A 25,088-nucleotide genomic window follows, 5' to 3' on the forward strand; every position below is an offset into this window, starting at 1 on the left:
TGTGAATAATGTGTATAGTTGCTGAAATATGACTACAATATGGCCTAAAGCAAGACACTAGTCACAAAATTAATTTTTAAATTGATATCACAAGCACTAGAAACATTATTTCTAACAAATGGCTCCGTCAGGACCTAGACAAGAAGCCAGACTAGTAGTCTGTTTATACAAAATGTTAACAACTAGTTTGACAGTCCTGATTTTTGGTTCAGGAAAATATCGCCATTAGTCAGCAAAACTACGCATGCGCTTACAGGTGCGCCAGTTGCTAAGTGTGTTGTATCTATGTTATCTTGTACTGTTACGTGTGTTTTCTTGTACCTTGTAACTGTCCAGTCAGCACGCTATTATTCTCCCAACACTTTAAGCCTGTTACCAGCTGATACAAAACACAACAACACCAAGCCCGCCTTAATTACGTAATAAATTTTTTGTTTGACAGTCGCTCACTATCCCGTAACCTTAATAATCTATGGTATGGCCTACATGCTACATTTAACACATCCATAATAACAGTCTTCTAGTGTACACTCACACCACCTACCCGGAATTTTCTGGAGGTATTCCGCTTAGGCCACTCCAAATAAACTCTCAGTTTCCCGTTCACCACCCTCACATCTGGTTACTGTCAGCTCAAATATTCAATGAATCTAGTCAGCTCACGTGACTATATGCTATCCAGTCGCAAGTCAATTTGGGTTTGTTTTTCTTAAAAGGATGGTAAAAGCTTAAGCATGCTTTTATTTGCAGTAGTGCCAGCCAAATAATGGCTTGGAAAGCTGCCAACCTTTAACGGAAATGGACCGCCCGCATGCAAATATGCCTGGGTGCAGGACGGGAAACAGATAATTTATTTGGAGTGGCCTTAATCCGGTGTGTCCAATGCTGAGGCTGCCACTCCAGTGGCTAGGTCTCGGGGTAAAAGTGTTGCTAAGGTGCGCATTACCTAGCACACACACTCGAATGTATTAAAATACACTAGCGAGGAAGTCACTAGAATTGTCTCGAGATATTGTGATGACGACACGCTACAGCCTCAACTTGTGATACATCCTGTGAGTCCACTGTTTGGTAATTACGTTTCATGAACCACTAGCAACATTCACCGTACTGTGTCGTGTTTATAGTGAACCCGTTTGTAATGGTCACGGTTACAGAGAGATAGTGGAAACAATATGTATTCGTTTGAGGGTCAGCATCGCAGCAAGCCCACCGTGTCGTTACGTGGTAATAGTCGTCAGGTAAAGTGTCATTGGCTGGTAATGATGTGATGAAGGATTTTATGTTTTTAGGAGAAGAAATCTGAGCTGTTATTTCGTGTACACAGTGACCGTCATGATAGAGAGGTGAGCTCTAAGATTAGTGCTGTGATGCGAGTGTTAACTAGTACTTAGACCACTCCAAGAAAATTCTGTTTCCTGTCCTCCTCTCAGGCATATATTATTTGCATTTGGGTAGGCGATCCATTTCCATTATTTCAATATGAGATTGGAAGCATTTTAAAGCCATTATTTACCTGTGCACAACCATAGTAAATTTCCTAAGACCATTCTCAGCTTGTACTTTCATATTTTACGTAACAGGAATAACACAAAAACGTGAATTCGTGCTGGCTTAGTAGCTGCTAGTACATGCGGAACCTTACATCAGCGATTTATACAGTATATGAGAAAACAAAAAAATATTAATGAAAGAATACAGAATAATGAACTTTTAAAGCTGGCAGTAAACTATGGGGTGCCGTTTGTACCAAAATTGTGCAAAAATGCCTTATTTATAAACTATAACCATACTTTATAAATCAATGCACTACTTTATAAATCATGGACATATATTTTATAAATCATATGCATGATTTATAAACCATATACCTGATTTATAAACCATATACCTGATTTATAAACCATATACCTGATTTATAAATCATTGACGTACTTTATAAACTATAACATTGATTTATATAAATTATACATGTGATTTGTAAACTCTGACACTTACTTGTAAAGTATAAACACTGATTTATAGATTATAATATTAATTTATATATCAATGTACTACTTTATAAATCATGTGTATAGTTTATAAATCATGTGTATAGTTTATAAATCATGTGTATAGTTTATAAATCATGTGTATAGTTTATAAATCATGTGTATAGTTTATAAATCATGTGTATAGTTTATAAATCATACACATGATTTATAAATCAATAACATACTTTATGAACCATACATGCATAATTTATAAATCATCATTATGATTTATAAATTGCACACGTCAGATTAATAAATCATAAGTATAGTTTACAAACCATCATCACGAGCGACTTAGTTTGGTTATTGTTGTATTTTATAAATCATTGTCGTACTTTATAAATTCAAAACATACTTTACAAATCACACGTACAATTTGCTTTTGTAAACTAGCACTATGATATATAAATGAATAGTGTAATTTAGTAGCCATACATTGTTGTTTAGTATTGATAGTCAGAATTCATATCAATATTACTTAGATGTGCATCAAATGGAAAGCATTTGTGGCATGTGATCCAGCTAGCACAGGATTTAGTACAAGCTTTGGCAGCTGTTGTGAGCACTTGCACTAATGAGAGCAACCTGGCAAAGTGGAGTATCACCATTACCAATGCCCCTGTAATCATTTTGGGTAACTCCCTGCAAGTAATTCCACTAATTATGCCACTCTTGCTGGCTACTCTTACATGGTGTAGGATTTGGGCTCAAGCCAGCCAGTGACAACAGTGGCATAATTGGTGGAACCACTGGCAAGGGCATTGGTAATGGTGATACTCCACTTTGCCGGGTTGCTCTCATTAGTGCAAGTGTTCACAATAGCTGCCAAAGCTTGTACTAAATCCTGTGCTAGCTGGATCACATGCCACAAATGCTTTCCATTTGATGCACATCTAAGTAATATCGATATGAATTCTGACTATCAATACTAAACAACAATGTATGGCTACTAAATTACACTATTCATTTATATATCATAGTGCTAGTTTACAAAAGTAAATTGTACGTGTGATTTGTAAAGTATGTTTTGAATTTATAAAGTACAACAATGATTTATAAAATACAACAATAACCAAACTAAGTCACTCGTGATGATGGTTTGTGACTATACTTATGATTTATTAATCTGATGTGTGCAATTTATAAATCATAATGATGATTTATAAATTATGCACGTACGGTTCATAAAGTATGGTATTGATTTATAAATCATGTGTATGATTTATAAACTATACACATGATTTATAAACTATACAAATGATTTATAAAGTAGTGCATTGATATATAAATTAATATTATAATTTATAAATCAGTGTTTATACTTTACAAATAAGTGTTTGAGTTTACAAATCACATGTATAATTTATATAAATCAGTGTTATAGTTTATAAAGTATTTATAAATCAGGTATATGGTTTATAAATCATGCATATGATTTATAAAGTAGTGCATTGATTTATAAAGTATGGTTATAGTTTATAAATAAGGCATTTTTGCACAATTTTGGTACAAACGGCACCCCATAGTAAACAGATGTCAGCGGTGGATGGGAAACAAAATTTATTTTGAGTGGCCTTGCCTATGTAGACATGGAAAGTTGAAGACTAATTAGCAATGTACAGATGTGAAATGTACAAATCCATAAACGCTCGCACACACAGTATACGTTGTTTTCAGCACTCCTTGGCATTAGTATGAAAAATTCATCTAGTATGGAAAATTCCTACTACCATAGTATGGCTTTTAATGGCTTCATACCACTACAGTTTTTCATGCAAGCTTTGTCATGCATGAAAACATTTTTATACCATTACGTACTTCATGTACTTTACATGTAATTTGCATAAAAATTTGTAGTGGAAATCCATTAAAAAATTGTGACCCAGTCTGAGAAAACTGGTCTTATCGCCCATGTCAGCAGATTCAATTTTTCACCCAGGACACAAAGCTACATGAATAAACTATCTAATTCCACAATCAAAATCAGCTGGACTTGAGTGGTCTGGTTTTGCTGGCTGCTTTTCCCAAGTCTAGTGGCATTCCGTACGTGCGGTGTGGGGCCTTAATGGAGCTCTGATCAGCCTGGGGATGGCTGTATGTGGCTGTACAGCTCTGTGGTGTTGAATAAGTACCTCTGCTGTGAATTTCCTTTCATTTTAGCCAATTTTGAGACCTGAATGGCCCAAAGCTTGGCCTAATTCATCCCTACGCCTTCTTTTTCAATTTTTGAACACCATCTTTCCTGCCCCTGCCTCCCACCCCTTTTTCAGTTTGCCTGATACAGTCAACCTTGGTTTAAAAACTATCTAAAATGACAGGAAACTTAGTTGTTGGCTACTTGCACAGTGGATGCTCTGGAAGGTAAAGAATTGGTGTAAAACATGTGAAAATTTGGTACACATAGCTTCAACCATTGGCGAGCTACAACACACTAAATGCTTAAAACTGGCGTTTCTCAATACTTTTAAATAGGCGATAAGACCAGTTTTCCCAGACTGGGTCACAATTTATGAATTTTCATACTAACTTCATGGACAAACTGCTAAGTAGCTGTAGCTAAAGTACAAGTAACAACAATGATTTAGTAGCAGTGTAAATGTCCCTGCAGAGGTTTTGAGGTTGCTTCAGCATGCATTACGAAAAATATGACTCATGTGTATACCAGTCCATGCAAATTTGAATGTATAACTGTACCACGATTGTATGGTTAGTCTAGCCATGCCTATTGGCTACTTGGTGGATTTGAGATGGAGGGTAACATGGATGATTTTGGGTGAAAAGATGAAGTTTCGGAGTTGTGCTGCGTTTACTATTAGGCAATATATCAGGAGGTTTAAGTAAACTGGTACAGTGAAGCCATTTGATTACCAGCACGGGCCATGTAAGCTACTTAATAATGGCGATCAGCTCACTTTGCTACGAATTATACAGGATCCTATATTGTTTACACGAGATTCAAAGCAGGCTGCTTGTTGATGTTGGCAAGAGTATAAGCAAAGCAACTATATGCCAGACGCTACAGTAAAGAAAACTACATAAGTACTCTGGTTATGATTGAAACACTGGACAACTATACGTCTTGAATAATGTAAATATGTACAAATAGTGTAAAGACAAAAAATGAATAAATACAAAAAGTCTAAGGACAAATGGTTTAAGGACAAAGGGCTTAAAATGGCTTAGTTGGATAACAGTGGCACCATGAGATCAAGAGTTCATAATGAACTCTTGATGAGATATCATGATGTGCTTGTAGTATTTTTAAGTTTCTTAAGTAGCTCCATAATAGTTTCTGTTTCTGCTTTATATTCTTCCTCACTCAAAACGTTGAGACTGTGTAGTTTAGACAACTGCTTGTACAGTTTTGAGCGATCTTTAATTAACTTGCTGGGACAACTGCGTGTGGATGGCACAGATGTAGCTCTCACTGAAAGGACGATGCGATGGCATTAGCAGCATGTACTATTACTTGGTTTACTGTTCTTAGATGCAGAACCTGTCCTTGAAAACATGGAGGTAGCTGTGGGTTATCATAACTGGAGCACAGACCACCATTAATAATTTCTGCCCTTATTCTCAACTGCACAGTAAAATTAGTTCCATGTTTCGCTGTTAACTTTTCAACAATTTTCTGTACTTCCTCATCCTTTGTGGCTTGTACTTTCCTTTTTTTACTGGTTGGCTCTGTCTCATCAACAGACTCTTTACTTGTACTGTTAGTGCTCAAACCATTACACCACAAAATTAAATTGGCTTTCCTGAAGCTCTACCAAAATTCTTGAATAACTAACCTGCTTCGAATTCGTATTACTTTCATTCCTTATACATAATAACCGACATCACAATCACTGCTAGTAACATTTTCTTCAAGTTGATTTCTAATTTCCCATTTGAGCTCCTCACAACAGTTTACGGCCTCGGTGTCTAGGTTTTGCAGGGTAAAAGTTCTAAATATCTTATTCGGTGCTTTAGATTCAACTCTTATCATTATTTTCTCCACAAAGCGATGAATAGCAAGGTTGTAGTGAAAACTGTGGTCTGATGAAACATGACTGGTCAGTGGTGTAGTAGCAATGCGTAGAACTTGTCTAGTAGTCCCACCATTGCGCCTGCGCTAAGTAGTGCTCAAGCAAACTCAAAACCTCTGTATCAAGTGAAGTGCATCAAAATCCAGAATTCAAACTCCACAGCCTTCATGATGATTGACCCAAATGGATCACATGATCTTAATGAGTAGTTTAGTACCAATTTTACTAATGGAGTACCATAATCTTTGCTTGACTTACATGTTATAACATTTGATGTAATGCTGTGTCATGTCTTACTCATCATGTGTCTTTGTTAATAATACGTAGCTTCGCAAACGACAACAAAATGCTGCTGTGGTTATTCAGTCACACTACAGAAGTTATGTCTGCCGCAGGTTGTTGGTAAGCTGGCTTGATACTCTGTGTGTGTGTATACATCTTTCATTTGTAGTTTGAAGAAATATCATTGAATTACGCTGCACAAGCTTCCCAACTTGGCAGGACAGATGTCACCCTTCTTCACACTGTTACCAGACAATTGTTGTTTATGTGTACAGTCAAACTAGAAGTGGATAAAGTTGTAAGTCTTCTACTGTTGCTTTATTTGCTCTGGTTGCTATGGTAATACTATAAACAGGTGACACTATGCCAACATTGGTTACAAATGAAATATGCAATTGTTAGTAGGACATTAGATAAGAGTACTTGTACTTGGTTTGTCCAGCTAAGGAGACTCCTTGCAATTTGTTGCAGGTATGTAATGGGTTGGGCTAGCTGGTCATGTGATCACATCATTACATCATTTAGGATTCTACAAGATAACATGTGCGGTTCTGTTGCTATCCCATTAAGGATGATTGAAGTATTTACTGATCCTAAAATAGTAACAGAAGAAAGTATCAAATGTGCTATTTTGGAACATTTGTCCAAACATGGTAAGTACTATAGTGTAATGTGCTTGAACATTGTGTTACAATCCATGTTTATTGTAAGGTGATTGTTACTTGCTTGTTACAGTAGCGGACACATAAGTTCCCATTCCATTGCATTTAACATTAGCGTTCCATTTCTGTTTTGTGGGTAGTGTTTATAACTGTTTTCCGTTTTGTGGGTTCTCATTATGTCATAGCATTTTACAAGTGTTTTGCAAGTAGTTAAATGGCTAGCTAGCTACTTAAGGGCATGTAAATAAGGCAACTAAAATGGTTTGTTTACAGTGAGTATGTTAAACTAAATATGATCTACCTTCGTGATCTTTGCTATAATTATCCCCCCACCAGCAATAAAGCTTATTACATGCAATAAAGGCTTGCAGACAACTTCTAGGGGAGTGGCAAAATTTCTAAAGTGATATTGTCGTAAGCAACAATACTCCATAGTATTGCATAGAGGCTTGGCAGTGGTAGGAGAACTGTGATAAGTGATGAAGTGAAGAGGGTGGTAGAACAGCAAATGCAACTAGATGATGAGACCACCACTAGCCAGTGACGCATCCTCCCACGATTCTGGAATCATGACAGAGCACTATCATGAATTTTACTCAAGCAGTTTAGCTAAAACGTTTAATATAACTTTGCTAAGCCTTTCAGGCATTTTAAAAGGGGGTCAAGTGTTTTGTTGAACCAGCGTGACAATTCTCAACTGCTTGTAAAGTGTTTTTATTCACTCGTTGAAACAGGAACTTTTTTGTCCGTTACTATAGGAACAACATGTATGTATATTATAGTGAGGGCTACATGTGAGTAACATATGCATAATGCATGTTGATCTGACTGTTTTTTGTTGTTGGATTATTAGTGGTGTCAGTTTGTACCCTACATATATTTTAAATGTTGTCATGTTTTTGTGGAATTTACCAAAGAATGAAATCAAAATTTGTAAAATAAGTACTACATGGTGTTGCATTACCATACACGTACCTTTGTATACTATGTACAATGTATGTGTACACAACATTTACATGAAACTTGGTGATTGCTTGTGTCTTGTTAACTGTCTGGAGAGTGTTGACTGGTATTAAAACTGATTGTTCAATTAGAGTATTTGCAAGCTATTGTGTGTTCTATTAGAGTACATCCTTATATGTACAGTAGAACTGCTCAGGTAGAAAATGTACATAGTTTGATGATCAGGATACTAGCTCGTCACACACATTTAGATGCCTTGCCTCTCTTAAGGTGGCACTGCATACATGTGTATGTACATTTAAAGGACAGTTAGAATTAGCACAGTTGTTTGGAGAAAAAGATTAGACTTCATGTATCTTGAAGAGTTGCTACTATGTTGATTATACATGTGTGCATGTACTGTAGGTTTGTGTTAAAATGATCATAATATTATTAAGGCTTCACTGTATGAGTTTAAATCCCACAAACTGTGTTGATGTACAACTGTATTACAGTTGGTGTGTTGGTGATTTGTATTCAGCTATCTATCCTTATCATCATGTTATAATCATTGCTATGGTTACAGGAGTGTTCACATCACTTGTTAGTGTACTAGAGAGGTCAGTACCAGTTCCTGATGGTGATACCACCCACCGGTCACCCTTGGCAACCAGTTTGTTACAAATTATTTCAGCACTTATTACCCACAACAAGGAATTGTACGTGTTATAATTGTGTACGAGTTGATTATTTAGCATTTTGTTTTTTCTATAGTATGTTGCAGTCATTTGTTGCTACAGTGATGGCACGCTCTCTGACAGCTCACATGATCCATTTTATTATTCCTGCTGTGAAGGAAGATGTCCCCATTAGTAGTGTCATTTCTGCTATCATGGAAACCAATCAGAATGCACACACCCTGGATACCCTTTACTGTCTGTTGTGTAATGTGGAGGGAAGAATAGGTGTGTTTGTGTTTATGTGTGTGTAGTGTGTGTGTGTGTGCGTGTGTGTGCGTGCGTGCGTGTGTGTGTTTATATGGATAGCTTTTTTCCAAGTTTCAAATTTCTGCCTTCATGGAAACCAATCAGAATGCATACACCCTGGATACCCTTTACTGTCTGTTGTGTAATGTGGTTATGCCAATTTATGCCAATTTAGTGTTATTGTTTCCTTGAGCAAGAAACTTTACTCGTATTGCTCCAGTTTTCCCAGCTGTGCATTGGGGACCTGGTGGTCTGGTGCCATGTGGGAAAGCAGACCACTCAGCAACGAGTACCTGGTGTTTACTGGGGAAGTGAATACCCAACTGTCCTTGTTTCATTTAGCAGTGTTGAGGTCATTGTGGAACTTTGTGATACCTGAATAGTTCTCCTGCGAGTTAATAGCCCTGCCTCAGGAGGATTTGCTTGCTCAAGCGCTTGAGTGGTACACAGTCATCCTAGCTCTGGTTTGCTGGACAACAATAACTGTGTTTTGTACAGCTGTCACAGGCCTTGCTTTGTGTGTGTGCATGCGCGCGCATGCGTGGATATGTGTGTGACTCTGTGTGCTGTGATAAATACAAGAAAGCATACAGTATATGGTTTGTGAATTGATCCTCATACAATAGTACTGTATGTTAAACTTTCCAAGTGAACTTTAGTACATAGTACCATAGATAATAGAGTACTTAAAAGGGATAGGAAATGCAATAACGTGACGTCACAAAATACGTACATTTTTATTGGAATTCCGTGTATTACGTCACGAACATACTCGTTACGCTTGCTGCGCTTGTATCAAAGAGAAACAAATTGTTGTAACGACAGAATTTTGCAAGCAACAACTGTGAAACTTCGCTACAATGAACTCAAGTAAGTAATCGAGGGGACTAGGATGGTACCAACCAGTTGTGTGCAAAATTAAAGGAAATTGAAAGTGAAAAAAATGGCTCACAAATTACTTTAAACCACTTTACTTTCTTCGTAAATACATTCTATCCTTTTAACTGTGATAAACCTATTCCTTACCATTTAACAGAGAAAACCAGAGGAAATATCAGAGCAAAACAGGAACTGTTGCTTGAAGAAATGACAGAGTATCTTCCATTTTTTACCAAAAGTTTAAACCACCTTGCAGTACAGCGCAAGGGTAAAAGACTGTGTTGGTGACACGCCTAGCTTACCACAAGATTCGAAAATGGAACCGGCTATAAAAGAAGTGGTATGGACGAGGCATGAAGGTACTGTGAGCGAAAGTATGACAGCATGTAACAATCACGGTTAATGCGATACGCTTTGTTACAAAATCTACGGTCTGAATTCTCTCGCCAAAATCTCTCACAGAGGCCTAAATACTTGCCGTAGTCTGTTGGATTACTATTTACGCTGCTTAGAACACTAATTCCCATGCTTGAGCACAAAACTGTCTTGTCCTTTCAAGTCACGCGTAATGGAAATCAAACCGGAAATCGCTTGCGTTTCCTATCCCTTTTACTCTATTATCTATGATAGTATGTAGTTCCATTTAGCTACAATGGGTACCAATTGTTGTAATGACCTAAATGTACCAAGGTTTGGGAGTATTTTATACTGATTGAGTATATTATGTTGTGAGTTTTACAACCTGTATGTATATACATGTTAACCGATATAAGCAGCACCTTGTCCTTCTTTTCCAGTTGCTATGGAACCTCTTGAGGTGATCCGATTGGTGGATGCTATCGCATTGCTATTAGAGGGGTGTGGTCAAGATGTCATGACTAGTAGTGATGATGATGAACCACTGTATCAACCTGACATGTTGTACCGGTTATGTGACCCCCTGGAGTCCAGGGAGGAACTACATACTTGTTGTCTTCGTAAGGTGTCCAGTATGGAACTGGCCACTGCTATCATGAAGATCATGTGAGTAATGGATGTGGTGTACATTTAATAGAATATGGCAGTTTTAGTGACCATGGTGATGGAATTAAGCCAATCAGCAGGCTGTGTTATCAGCTGTTAAGGCAATCTTATTCTTATCACAATAGTTGGTGAGTTAGTTATGCATAGGTACATGTTAGGATGAGGTGATGTTGTGTGCTGTTAGTATATTTCAACTACTGTCACTTCAACCAGTTATATTGAAACATGTTTGGACCAGTATCACATCAATGCAGACAGCTGGAATATTGTAAGTGAAGGGCATTGCTGTACAAAACCTTACATGCAGGGATGTCATTTCTAGTAAATTTATTGAGTTAACTAAAGTCAATAGAGTACTGTCTATTGGTATAAAGAATTAAAATGTGTGTGTTATTAGAGTAATTATGTAGCTCTATGTTTTTAATTTGTCTGAACTCTATAATTGTGCTTAGAAGTTATTGTTACATTCATAGCAGTTCAACAAAAGTGTTACAACAGCTAGCTGGGGGTGTGGTCATATCACCCATCAGCTCACATGATCTCATTCCTCAGCTAGTCACATTCTGTTCACTATTCCAATTAACACTATTCACCCTACATGATGCTGAATTCTATGTGGACATGATTGGTTAGTAATACCTTCACTTTCATCACTATTATTAGGGTGTCTTTTGTTCCTCAGTAAAGACACCTCTTCCATTTACCCTGTCAGAGATATGCAGGTTATCTGGTGTGCTCCGGGATGTTATGATTAACATAGCGATGGACAAACATGTTCCCAACTCCATGACACACAAGTCTACAACATTAGACACAGTTACTTCACCATCACCGGCAGAATGGAACTGTCTGCTAACTGTAAGCATTGTAATAGAGTCTACTTTTATGCATGTACAGTATGTGTGTGTGTGTGTGTGTACAAATGTATAGAAGTGTTTAATGTGTACGTGATACAGTACATATGTGCTCTCCTTGTGATTGTTGTATTGTATCTTGTGTGGTGTAGCACCTACGGAGACTATTACGACTACTCCACGAAAGGGATTCACGCCGGCCATTTTGTCCAAAGAATCACTGGGTCTCCTCTGTACTACGTCATAAACTTCTTCAAGTGAGTGTGGTAATGTAAATTTAAACCATATTCACTTTAATTAATAATTATTTTCTTACCACAGCTTCCAGCTAGCATATTTGAGGAGGAAGGTGTGATATTGAGTGATGTATGACTGTGTGTATACTGGTCATATATTACAGATGGGAACCTGTCTCATTTACTTAGCCAATCAGTAATTAAAACAAGAGATCTTTTGAAGCAAACCCCTTTTGTGTTCTCTTTCACTGAGAGAGTAAAAGTGAGTTATTTCTTGTACTGTCTTTTGTTTCTTGTACTTTGGAACCTCATTAATAGGGCCACTTATATTATGATATAAATAATAATTAATTAGGGTTGGGAGATAATTTAGATCACCTAATACAAGTAGGTGTGGCACAACAACAACCACGACTCATCATTATGGATACTACGAGTTATCATGGTGAATGCCCTGTTTTTAAACCAAGTATTGTATATGAGGGGCTGGCAGATAATTTATATAAAATATTATCATGGTAGCTTATATGACCTATCAAGAATAAGGTTGCCCTATTAGTAGTAAGAATCTACTAGAGGTGGTCACTATAAAGAAGTGGCCTTGTTAGTGGTTTTGGTGCAATTTTCACTATTTTTGTTTGCTATTGTAGCTCTTCTGGCAACTTGTGGAAGACAATAAAGCTGAAATTCAAGGACCCTCAAGACATTTTGGTGGAGGCATTAGCTTTACTGTACGAAGAGACCAACTGTACTCTGATGCATTTTCTCAGCTGGCATCACCTGATACAGGTAGGCGTGGCACAACACCCATGGCTCATCATTATAGTATCCAATAGATATCAAGAAGAAACTGCGAGTTACCATGGTGAATGCCCTGCAGCTAGAAGAAGCTGGTTATGGGGAGGGAGTTCTACGAGAGTTTCTAAATGAGTTGATCAAAGAATCATTTGATCCTAATCGAGGATTGTTTTGTCGTACTGATCAACAGGAGTTGTTTCCTAACCCACAAGTGAGTCACCTGTCTTGTTGTCATGGTAACATGGTGGTGTTACAGGCTCGCATGATCATGGATGATTATAAATTACATTATTACTTCATTGGTCGACTGCTGGGAAAGACACTATATGAGAATTTGTTAGTAGAATTGCCTCTGGCTAGTTTCTTCTTGTGCAAAATGATTAGTGGAGGTGTGTGTATTGTGTTTGTGTTTGTGCGTGCGTGCGTGCATGCGTGCGTGTGTGTGTGATCTCACAGAACCAGACATCGGAAAAGTATATATGTTGTATTTTTCTGCTACAGGCAATGTAGATATACATTATTTGGCATCGCTGGATCCACAACTATATCGGTGATTATCCATGTGTGTATTATGTAGAGGGGTGTGGGTTATTGGCAAATAAACAATAGCCAACTATGCTGGTCTATTAAAACTAAGTTAGTGTATGTATTGTCTGTCCTTAACAGTAATTTTTGTGAGTTTATGTAAGAACTTAAATTAAATTTTATAATACAGTGAGCATTGATTAATTTTCCATGTAGCAATCTACTGTCACTAAAACAAACTAGTGTTACTGACTTAGGTCTCACCTTCTCTATCACTAACAATGACATGGGAGAAGGACAGGTAGTTACTTAGAATATCTCTTCATCCTCGTGTAACCAAATAATTATTTAGACAGTTGATTTAAAACTTGGTGGCAGTTTCATACCTGTTACCGATGACAACAAGGTTGAGTACATCCATCTAGTTGCTAATTATAGATTAAACAGACAGGTATGTGATGCAAGTGTAACAGGAATGATAATCTTCTTATCTCACATTTACCAGCTTAGCCTGCAGTGTGCATCATTTAGAGAAGGATTGTCTAGTGTAATACCTCAGGAGTGGCTCCAGTTGTTCAGTCATCATGAACTACAAGTATGTGGCCTAGCAGTTAGTGTATCATCTTTATGATACCAAAAATGCTACTGGAAGATTTGTAATAGTTATAATGTGGCCACAAGTGATTTCCTGATATACCTACTGTATGCGCACAAGCACGAGGGCCACAGGCCCAAGGGCAGGTACGTATATATACCCTGTATCAGCAAATCACAAGTACCCATGTTGCAACTAATATGTTCCACTTGGGTGACTCACCTCCAAGTGTGGGAAACGCAGGCATGCTTCATGAGTGTAAATCTACGTAAGAATAATTACAAGGTGTTACTGAGGCTGAATGTCAGTGTATTGACACGAGCATGCAGAAACCTTTGATCATGGTTGTGCAAATAAGCACAGAAAACCAAAAGGTTTTCCACAATAATAATCCGGTAGTTAAATGCAAAAAAGGCCATGTATCCGGAAAAAAATGGTAGAAAAGAAGTTTTGGTATCATTCTGTGTGAAATTTAATGGAGAATAACATATACAAAATCCCAAAAAATCCATCTTGGGGTAAATTTTTTATTGTTGTATAAATGTTTGCATGTAATTTCTGTAACAAACGGTTGACAGCTGGTGTTTAATAGAACAGTAATCACCAGCTACAGCTTACTTGTTGAGTTGATATTTGAGGAAAAATGGATCACAAGCACAGTGCTATGGTTGTGCATATGCATTAGTTTGGAATTGGCATGTCTAAGTGATAGCTGGTGAAAATAAGTTTGTACATGTACATGCAGTGCTTAAAGGACCCTCCATGTAAAGTACACTCTACATTTAACCTACTTATAAAGGACAGTTTATGAGGTTCCTGTGAACCTCTATGATTACAATTTCACCTCTAAATAGGAATAACAGTAAATTTCAATCCTCTTGCTCCCTCCAACAATTTCATCTCTTATATTCTATCTTTAAAAAAAAATGCAAATCTCACGCATATGGCCAGCACATTCATGAGGTCGAACATGCCACTTTTAGATGCACCCATTTCAATTAGCTCACGAAGTTACTATCTTTTATAAGCCTTTGGCTTTTCTTTTGTCCATTAAGTGAGGATGAGTATTTAGTAGTTTTAGGTTTGCTTCATGGTTGCATGTCTGGGATTTTCATTGCTTTGATCAACTATCCACTGTATTTGTAGGGCATGTTCTTCCATTGGTGTATACACTAGAGCTCCACTGCTAATGGATTTAGTGAGTATGGAGTCCCTTGTCTTAGTAGTGTTTGGCTATTGTCTCTTTGATGGTCCTTATGAATATTTTAATAGTGGTATCACGATTGTGATAAATTTTATATCAATACATCTGTATAATCACGCACATTCCTACTGGAAAACTGAACAAAGTATATTGCGATGGCTGTACATGACAGATGACATAAATGATTTTAATGCAAAAATGGCTGGCACAAAGTTTGTCAATAGTAATGTGAGTACCTCTCCTACACCGGATATCTCAAGGTACATACCCATCCCTGCCGCCAAGTGCACATGTCTTTCAAATGTGTCACTCTGTTTATCTACTGTAAATGCGTGATCAGCTTCACCTCCCAGGAACCATAGTAAGGGATTTGACTATTATACAATGAGATTCCCTACGGTACCCACATGGCATCATTCGACATCACATCCCCACTTATGTACTTGGGCTATTGTAGGGGCATTGCTTGAATACAGTAGAACACAATAATGATATACTTACTATAACCATAATACATATGCTCGGAAGCCATGGCTAGCTACATTCCCCCACTATTATTCCTGTAAGGGGAGAGGAGGGGAATAATATTGATAAGTACAGCCTGTACATTAATATACAGATATTCACTTCCTGTTACGAATAAATGAATGATTGCATTAAACTTTAGCCTGTGTGAGATGCATTCATAAAAAATGTAGTTAGGTATGTAACCATAAGCACCAATCTTGTTATAGCTATACAGTGATCAAAATATTGATCATGCTTTTTTGTCATTTTCAAATACAACTGCAGAGTAAGGGTGTGTAATATTTCTCAAGATCAGAGTACTGTATGTAGGTGAGACTCAGTACATCTTCAATATCAAATGACCAGAATGAATGGCAAGAGATGGCACCATAGGACCTGTGATTAAATCAGTCTTTGGAGAGGCAAACTGTGAGCAATATAAATGGTGAAGGCACATACTGTAACATCAAACCCTTTAAAGCAAGTGCTGCAGTTTTGAAAGTGTTTTCTTAATCCTGATACTGATAACGACACAGCTGTTGTAAAGATAATTAGCTTTTGCTATGTAGTTTTAAAGCTGATGGCACCAGGGCAGGCTGAGATACATATACTCTGAAGAACCAAACACCTGTACTACTTCTCAGCATGCATTATCTCAAATATATAAGTAAGGTTTGTGAAACCAAAATTCCTATGATTCAACTAATGCACAGTTCAAGTAATCAGGAAGATGTGAGATTCGGAGCTAGCATCAGTAGCGTGCTGCAGTGCAGAAGGCATGTAAGGCCAATGAAACTTGATTACCAGTTTCTCGCTCAGATTTTTGAAAATTTGATGCGGGCGGGCGGCCGGTTATTATCCATTATTCATTATGCACAACACACATCCAGACATGAAGATTTCTGCCAAAAACAGTGAGATCTACATTGATTACTCTTGCATTAGCTAAAGCACGTTACTAGAATATTCAGCTAATTCTGTAACTCCTAAACAAGTGATTTTTCCATTAGAGTATAGCTGATTGCTCTATTAGAATAAAAGTGACTGCTCTATTAGAGTACTTCGATGTGAAATACCAATAATGAAATTCCATGCGGGTGTATCAAAAGCATGCGGGAGATGACGTGAAACTGCTGATCAAATTTCATTGGCCTAATCAAAACTAACTGCTTTTAAGTAGCTCTTTAAGTGAAACAGAATGCATTGAGCTAGCAATAACTTCTTCTCATTGAATGGGAGGCGGAGGCATAGGCTGTCTGACTTACACATACATAACATGTTAGCTTGCAGGATTACCTATGTATGTAATGTGCAGCATTTCTTTGCGGCTAGTATAGTGAAGGAGAACTGCACAATGCTGTCACTTGAAAAACAGCTTTCCAATTATCACTATACTAAGAAGTCTTAGTTAATACTTTCCCTGTAACTTTCCAGAATAAAATCAACCATAAATTACAGTATGTCATTTAGCATCTTATAGACAGGCACTAGTTTTTTCCAAATGAAAAGGTGCAAGAAAGCTTGTAACTGATAGGTGACTACTTATATCTGGTGTAAATGCCAGCAGCAGAGTGTGGCACCCTATTGAGTAAAAACTATTAGCTGGCCACACCATGTCCACATCAGTTGCTAGTTAAAAGATCAGAATTTTCTTTAGCTGCTCTTTCACAGTAGCCAGATGCTTCAGTAGTATCCTTAGCCACCTATCCAGCTGCAGCAGTCACCCCATGGGCAGCACAGGAAGCAGAGGAGAAAATTATGTGCAGACTGAGTAGTACTGCAAACAGAGACATCGAAATAGGCAGGATAGCCATGTTGATAATCAGGATCAAATATAACTCCTCCATTCTATAGGTAGCTACTGTAAAACTAAGTTTACACTAACGTGTGGGATTCTTGCAGATTCGGTCACAATTTGTCAACACAATTACTACAAATCATTTGTGAACAAGTCTCTGCTGTTGAACTCGGTGTTTAGAGTAAGAGAAGGAGGTGATTTCATTTCACTAGTTGTGGGGGGTAAGGACACCTTTTGCACCATCAATTCTTAGTCCCAATACTGATTGTAAAGTGGCTAGGAGAAACTTACATCAACAACTTTCATTGTGTTTATACTGAGCAAAGAATGCCAGGATTATTTTTATGATATCGGGCTCTACAAGGTTTGAATGATGACTTTTCCTTTTCCCCATAATTGTACTCCCGTTGTTATAGTGATATCATAGTTGTTATAGTTATTATAGTTTATAGTCACACTCTGTAGTTTCATGTGTAATCATGTAAAATATCCGCGGTTTCCCCCTGATGTATAAATGCAACTCCATTGGGTGAAATATTTAGGAATTTATTGAGCGCTTCTTTCTCAATGAAGGAAGGTGCTAACGGCAAAAACCTCGATAGCATCATGATCCTCAAAGTAATAGAAGTTTGTAAATCTTTGTTTCATGTCTGTACCCCCAAGGAGACAAAAAGTATGAGTATTAGTCTGCTTTGTGTTTGACAAGCGGATCACTATAGTTTTGTTCTCACATTGTCAATTTCACCTGGCGATGGTTGTAGGAAGGGTCTGGAAGACAAAATGTACCCAGCAATGGATTCACCTGTTCATGGAGAATCTGATGATGCAAGTTGCATCTTGGTAGAGGACTGCAATCGTAAGTTATGACCGTTTATTTAAGTGCCTGTAGTTCGTATCTGTGTTGCCACTGTACAAATTGACTTCAGTTCTGTTGTTACCACTTTGTAGCACTGTCACTTCAAAAGTGCTTGGCTTCTAGAGCTGAAACTTCAGTTTACCATTCCTTGGCTATCTAAAGAAAATGAAAATTGAAAAAAAATGCTGACACGTGGGGTTCTTACAGATCCAGTCACAACTGTTAGCAGCTGCTTGTTCTTTCACAGCGCAATGAGAGGCATAGACTGATCAGTATAGCAGCATCTACAACATGTATATAAACAAAGCCTGATTATCTACATGTAGCGTCAACCCAAACGTATGTGGTCAGTCTATCCTGAACCTGGACTCTTAACTTAGACGGCACCTCTGTAAATGTCACGAGTATAATTGTATTATAGAGTCACACATACCTCAATACGTCTGCATACTATCCTCTATACTGCTGTATACGCTTCTGCTAGACCCACGCCTTTCCCTCAAGACGGCCCATATCCTTTCGGAAATCAATCCTTTTAATTAATGATGTCGCTCTTGATTTATATTGTTGCTATTTCATGTGAGCCAAAACAAAGTACAGTTGTACAATAATGAAAATGAAAAAAAAAAGGTAAAACAACCTCATAGTCAATGAGTTTTTGGTTATAGCAGTTCTGCCTGATCATCACTGAGCTGTGTACCCTCAACACTAGCCAATCCTTGCTTTCTTCATACTGAGAATAATCACATCATTTCTTCATATACAAATAGTTAACATTAATGTTCATACTTTGCATGTTGTAAATATACTTACCTATGCCAGTTTTAAGGTGAGTAGGTGCATTGAGTTATTGATGATGGGACTGCATGAGATAAAAATTAGCAAAACCATATAGTATAACCCTACTCACATCGGTATCTCTCAAACATCGGTATCTCTCAAACTAACTGCTCTTGGAGTGCTCTATATAAAAACATACATGTGACCTGCATCTTGCATGCCATGTACCACGCTGTGATATTCAGCCCTTGTGCACCTTGAAGATTCAAGATTGCTAGAAGAATCATAGGGTCAATGTAGCACAAATAACTTACTGAATCACCCAAGCAGGTACGTCATACAGCGTTTACAAAAAAGGAGTAGACAATATCCACTTTCCTTCAATGCTTTATTCAATGTTCCAGTATTTCAAAAATGTAGGCAGTCCAAAGTCTATATTGCTTAAGTGCACAGTCACCAATTATTATAGGGTACACATATACACATACTGTCAGATCTCCACAGAGGTTAGTAGGACATGTAACACCTGATCACTTTCATCGTCCCTCTTCTCTTAGGTCGATGTCCTGCATGCAATTCTTCTACTATGAAAACACATATGCAAAGTCAGCTTGCATATTACAGTATCTGACTATCTCTAGTTTATGTGCACCTCTTTTTAAACTGTTTGTGCGACTCACTTACTCCTTCATGGTTGACGATGCAAACGCTTGTGTCACAGTGTCAATGTGCTGCTCTGTGAACAGAATTAGAGATATATGAACAAAAGACAAAACTACAACTTAAGAAAATAGTCATCAGCTTTCCTTCTCATCTTGAGTAAATTCGCTAGCAAGCAGTTGAATATAACGATCAAAAAACCTATAATATTTATGATGTTGTTGTAAATTAAAAAAATTGTGATAATAATACTGATTGGTAATGGCACATCGCATGGACTTTTCCTTACTGCAATTTTGTGTTGTTCATCTGACTTCACAGCTCACCAACATCCTTTCTAAGAATTAAAATTGCCTGTGTCATCGTTTGGTGTTCATGCAGCTATATAAGTAGAGGATATTGTACACAAGACATGGTGTACACAAGTAAAATTCATACCAATACCTACAGTAAATTATTTATTCTTGCCAATACTATTAGCACACAAAGCTAAGGGGTATACATGGCCACATGTTGTCTTGGGCGTGGGCTGGCCAGTCACATGCACTACACCCAAGAGAGATGAGACAAAGATGCAGCAGTTAAACTTTTGTCTGTAACCATAGTTATTATATTAACAACTAGCTGGGCACTTTATACTAACATGGTACAAAGATTTAAAGCACACTACAGGAATATCACAATAATTAATGTTTGTATGGGACTTATCTGATACAGATGGATCTCTCAATACATTGCACCAGCTCCCACAAATGCAAAGCATCCCACAGAATGCCCACGCTAGAGACCAGACGAGTAGAACTGGTAAGTAAAACGTAGAACTGGTAAGTAAAGCATGTCGACAGTTTTATGAGTACGTGTAAAGAATGACCCCTTATAATCCCACACTCAAGCAATCCCGTGCTTACTACTACATGTGTGCAAGCTTTTGTTGTTCTTTTTGAAGGGGTGAGCACTGCCAGACTGACTCAGCAATAGTTTATTCTGCCATGGATTCACCTTCATTGACCCACTTGGACTTTTACACCTCTGTTCCAGGACCACAGAAATCAGGCAAGCCCAGATTCTATGCTGGGACCATTGGATTGACTCTAACAGTCTGTTGTGGCCATGCCACTTTCTCTTTGAACAACAGAAAAAGTATGCTGCCATGTACGGATTGGCAGTGAGCAACTAGTCTACAGCCAGAGCACTGTTTTGTCATTGGGTCGGCAAGAAAACAGATGTTTTACTATGTGATAGCAGTGTTGGGCCACTACTAAATATCTACCATCAAGAATCTGCTAACGTTTGCACATCACCTTGAATCAAACTTACTAATAACACGATGCTGATATTTTGTACATCACAAAGAATCTCTCTGGCTAAAGTTTGTAAAGAGTGGCCCACAAATTAGGCTAGGGATTCATATCGTCTAACCAAATTCCTACAAACTGAAAATAATTATAACTAATATATGATCTGTAGCATTTAAGTCTGTTCCATGTCCACTGAGACTGTAGCTAAATGACGTGGCAGCATGTTACCCAAAGACTTTCTTTTCTTTCTGAATGTAGCTAGCCACATGATTTTTCATCCATGGTTCAGTCTCTTTTCCCTACCCATTGACTAAAAGAATAAAAGAGACAAGCGAACAAGGGTGTACGATATACCCAAGAGTGGCCTGGGCCAAACCATGCAGTTCTTCATTCCCGTTGGGCCACTGGTAGCTCAACAAGGACGGCGGCTAGCTGCTGTTATATTTGTACATGCAAACTAGTACTCACTCGAAACATCAGTCACTTCTGCCATCTATATTCTGCACCATACTGCCACTCGAGCATCAGTCATTCAGTACTGTAGTTGCGGCTCAAGTGCTGCGGCTGGTTCTTTGTCACAGTAGCGATTCGCCCCTGACGACGTTTCACATGATGCAGTCAGTCTTGACCACAATTATGTGAACAGAAGTAGGCGTTCACGTATATGTAACGTCGTCCATTGGCAAGCTATACACTCGTATACGGCCTGCCATCGCTCCGTCTCTGTATTTGTCTGTATATTCTCTGTATACGTCTGAAAATGACGGTTTAGTATATATCCGTATATGCTTCCAGTTGCACTGTGTTTGTACATACTGATTGAAAACACCTGGTAATTTTAAACTGATATAAACAAATTCCCCAAGGGGGATTTTTTTGGGACTGCACCAAGGTACTTACTTTAATAGCCATGAATAAAGTAAAGTTGTGAATATTTTTACAATGTTAATTGCTAAATCCAATAAGCACCATGTTACATGCTATATGTGACATCACGCCAGGTATCTACATGTAATATCAATCAAAACAGCAATATAAACTTACCTGTGACCTTCATTCATTAAAACAATTATCTTAATTTCCAAGTAGCTTGCAAAACCCACAATTTGATCCCGTAAAGTGTCACTGTATTGTAGCAAAAGAGATGACACTCATTTAAATCTCTTTGTGTAGTTGCCATAAGCTACTAATTTTCATATGGTAAAAGCTTAACTGTATTCACTGAATTCACTGAATTAGTTAGCTTGTTAATGTATGTACTTAATGTGGCAAATCCTATCGCTAACATTCTGCTGATTTAAAGTACTCAGCATGCCAAATTCTTATTAATTAATACTTTACAAATGTTATTACAAGGTGCTGATATCAGGAGCAGATGTTGCTATTGATGTGAATGACTTGAGGGCACATACCCAATATGCTGGGGGATATGGTGATGAACATGAGTGTATAGAATTATTCTGGAAAGTTGTGGGTACAATGACTGATGAACAGAAACGACTTCTGCTTAAATTTGTTACCAGCTGTTCAAGACCTCCATTATTAGGATTCAAGGTTGGTAGTATGACTAAGTATGTACATGATTGTCAATTTGACTGTTCTATTAGAGTAGTTTGTTTGCTGGTATAGGTGTTTGCTCTATGATTACATTAGTTAATATACATTTAATGAGATAGAATTTCATTAAATTGACTTGTACAGTGTAGCTGCTGAAATCCTTCTCAGAGGCTTTTGTATGATCCCTTGTAGCTACGTATTTGCAATGACCACATACAGTAAAGTAACATCAATAGCCCTACTACTATGGCTGTGTGATTCTCTATAGTTTCATTGTATGGGTGTTCTTTGGTAGGAGTTCGTAAGCACCACAAGGCATAGTGTCTTTGGTTAATAGAACAATTCACTTAAGCATCCGCTTCTCCTTTAGTCTGTGTTGATATTGTATGGTATGTCCTTCTGTAATTTGTTTCTACATGCTAGTTGCATATGTAGTGCATTCCCATGTTCTCACTTGTCACACTGACTCACACAACTTTTTGTTTGCTACTACTACACTGAGTACTAAAAGTGCATGTAGATAAAACTGCTTTTCAGTTGTACTTCTGCAGAAGTGATGGTCTTATGAGATGTTTGATAATGCCAGCAATAGATCTTGACTGGTGATCCCAGTAACTCTGCTTATGCAGCACAGTACCACTTGCTCCATGTGATCAACCACTTCCATCCAGCCCCACCCTTTTGTTACCAACTTGCAGGCATACAGCTACAACTACATGATATACAAAGTCGAGTAGGTTTACTGCAGCTATATGGCAAACGTTGTTGACAACCTTGCAAATATCCTTTCAGAGCTCTATAAAAATTCATTTCATCTAATGTACAACAGGAAACTTTGATGGAAGAAAAAGTCAAATTCAATGTTGATGACAATCATGAAGGACATAGTTGTTGTAAATACTAAGATGCTTGTTGAGTTTTGACAAATAAAAGTTGAATTTGTTATCTTTTTCCATCGTCAAAGTTTTCTATTGTACCGGATTACCTGAAAACAAAATTATTGAGAGACAAAGAGGAATGTATACATTTTGATTGTGCTGCATGTGACTCACTGGTGTTCCTTGGGGGACATCAGTGAGTCACATGCAGTTAACTCTGGTGTCCCGCAAGGAACAATTTTAGCCCCTCTATTATTTTTATGTTATATTACTGACCTACCATTATCAATCAATGCCATCATTGGTCTGTATGCTGACGATACCATACTTTACACTGTTATTCACTCTACATCTGACTGTTTATCACTTCAAAATGATCTCAACTCCTTATCACAATGGGGCACTAGATCTGGTATGTTTTTTAATCCTGATAAAAGTGTATTCATGAGAATCACTCGTAAATACAATACAATCACCTACAACTACACCATTAATGACATCTCTATCAAGAAGTTTCATCTACCAAATATTTAGGAGTTACAATCACCAATGACTTGTCTTGGTCCACACACATTACTAACATCACATTCAAGGCTCTATCAGTCAAAGCATTCCTACACAGAAATCTTAAGTCCTGCTCAACTCAAATTAAATTGAAATGTTATAATGCCATGATAAGACCAATCTTAGAATATGCCAACCCTGTCTGGTCCCCTCATATCAGAAGAGAAATTGATAAGCTTGAACGAGCACAGAGGCAATCTGCTAGATTCATTATGGCTGACTTCTCGCATTTCAGCAGCGTAACCAACATGCTCATTGACCTTAACATTCCCAGTTTAGAACACCGCAGACAAGTATCAAGTATCACCCTCCTCTACAAAATTGTTCATAATCTCATTGATATATCTCCTGTTGATTTAATCCCTGTCACTTCTAACACCAGAGGACATGACCAAAGATTTCATCATATCTATGCAAGGACCAATCAATACAATAACTCATTCTTCTCTAGATCAATAAGACTGTGGAATTCACTCCCACCTGACCTAATCCAACAACAATCATTACAATTTTAAGCACCAACTGAACTATTATTACTTTCCCCTACCAATCAGTAATCCCATAGTCATCATTTTTGTATGCATGTTTCATATGTGCGTTAATCCTCAAATCGAGGCTGCACATTTTTGGAAAATAAAATATAAAAAAAGAATCAGTCAATAATATATACATACATGTAACATATAGGTATACTGCACTATACATTATGCAGTGTGGTATAGCCTGTGTGATTTATTTTACTTTTGTTAGGACTTGTTTCCACCATTTGGCATCCAGTGTGTGAGTGGAGAGGAAGGTAGACTACCTACTGCTAGTACTTGTATGAATTTACTGAAGTTACCAGACATCAGAGATCTGACACAAATGAAAGAGAAACTTCTTTATGCAGTAAATTCTGGGGCTGGATTTGAATTGAGCTAAAATTTGTAATTTTGTATATTAATTATAATATATTTCCTATGTACATATCTGGAAATTTGATGGTATGATAATATTCAGCTAGGTTGATGCTAAGTATCCTTATAATGCATGCCATTGTGTAATCAGTGTATGTATATAGTTACTTTACACATACATGTACTATTTGTCCTGGCTGTGCAGTTATCTAAATTGAGTATCATAATAATAATATTAATAGATATC

At 37.5% G+C, this 25,088-nt stretch overlaps 1 protein-coding gene and 1 long non-coding RNA gene across 4 annotated transcripts; one reads left to right on the forward strand and one right to left on the reverse strand.

The window, feature by feature from the left end:
• Positions 1-927: 927 nt before the first annotated feature.
• Positions 928-24,959, forward strand: LOC136256731 (ubiquitin-protein ligase E3C-like). 2 transcript variants are annotated; one of them, XM_066049738.1, is made up of 26 exons: positions 928-1,055; positions 1,128-1,241; positions 1,293-1,346; positions 6,389-6,463; positions 6,513-6,641; positions 6,699-6,814; positions 6,869-6,996; positions 8,534-8,666; positions 8,722-8,912; positions 10,610-10,835; positions 10,877-10,963; positions 11,020-11,103; positions 11,309-11,463; positions 11,518-11,693; positions 11,842-11,946; positions 12,011-12,038; positions 12,090-12,187; positions 12,576-12,714; positions 12,762-12,934; positions 12,980-13,112; positions 13,225-13,273; positions 13,465-13,549; positions 13,601-13,699; positions 13,754-13,843; positions 22,303-22,500; positions 24,696-24,959. In XM_066049738.1, exons 2-26 carry the CDS (start codon positions 1,176-1,178, stop codon positions 24,864-24,866), a joined length of 2,988 nt encoding a protein of 995 aa, XP_065905810.1. In that variant the 5' UTR covers positions 928-1,055; positions 1,128-1,175; the 3' UTR covers positions 24,867-24,959. The 2 variants fall into 2 exon arrangements, with proteins under 2 accessions (XP_065905810.1, XP_065905811.1); XM_066049739.1 differs by having other exon boundaries at positions 10,883-10,963.
• On the reverse strand, positions 18,781-20,730 carry LOC136256733 (uncharacterized). 2 transcript variants are annotated; one of them, XR_010701628.1, is made up of 7 exons: positions 19,938-20,730; positions 19,673-19,849; positions 19,477-19,572; positions 19,217-19,420; positions 19,119-19,171; positions 19,022-19,070; positions 18,781-18,962 (listed from the first exon to the last, which is right to left on the reverse strand). It is a non-coding gene; the product is annotated as an uncharacterized lncRNA (long non-coding RNA). The 2 variants fall into 2 exon arrangements; XR_010701627.1 differs by having other exon boundaries at positions 19,119-19,420.
• Positions 24,960-25,088: the final 129 nt, after the last annotated feature.

The sequence above is a fragment of the Dysidea avara genome, chromosome 5 (assembly GCF_963678975.1).
Source record: "Dysidea avara chromosome 5, odDysAvar1.4, whole genome shotgun sequence".
Taxonomy (NCBI): Eukaryota; Metazoa; Porifera; class Demospongiae; order Dictyoceratida; family Dysideidae; genus Dysidea; species Dysidea avara.

Excerpts from the sequence above, each read along its gene's own strand:
- LOC136256731 (XM_066049738.1), top strand. The coding sequence starts at position 1,176 with ATGTATTCGTTTGAGGGTCAGCATCGCAGCAAGCCCACCGTGTCGTTA. Across the intron at positions 1,347-6,388 it reads GTGACCGTCATGATAGAGAG|CTTCGCAAACGACAACAAAA; the intron begins GTGAGCTCTAAG and ends AATAATACGTAG. Across the intron at positions 12,935-12,979 it reads AGTTGTTTCCTAACCCACAA|GCTCGCATGATCATGGATGA; the intron begins GTGAGTCACCTG and ends GTGGTGTTACAG.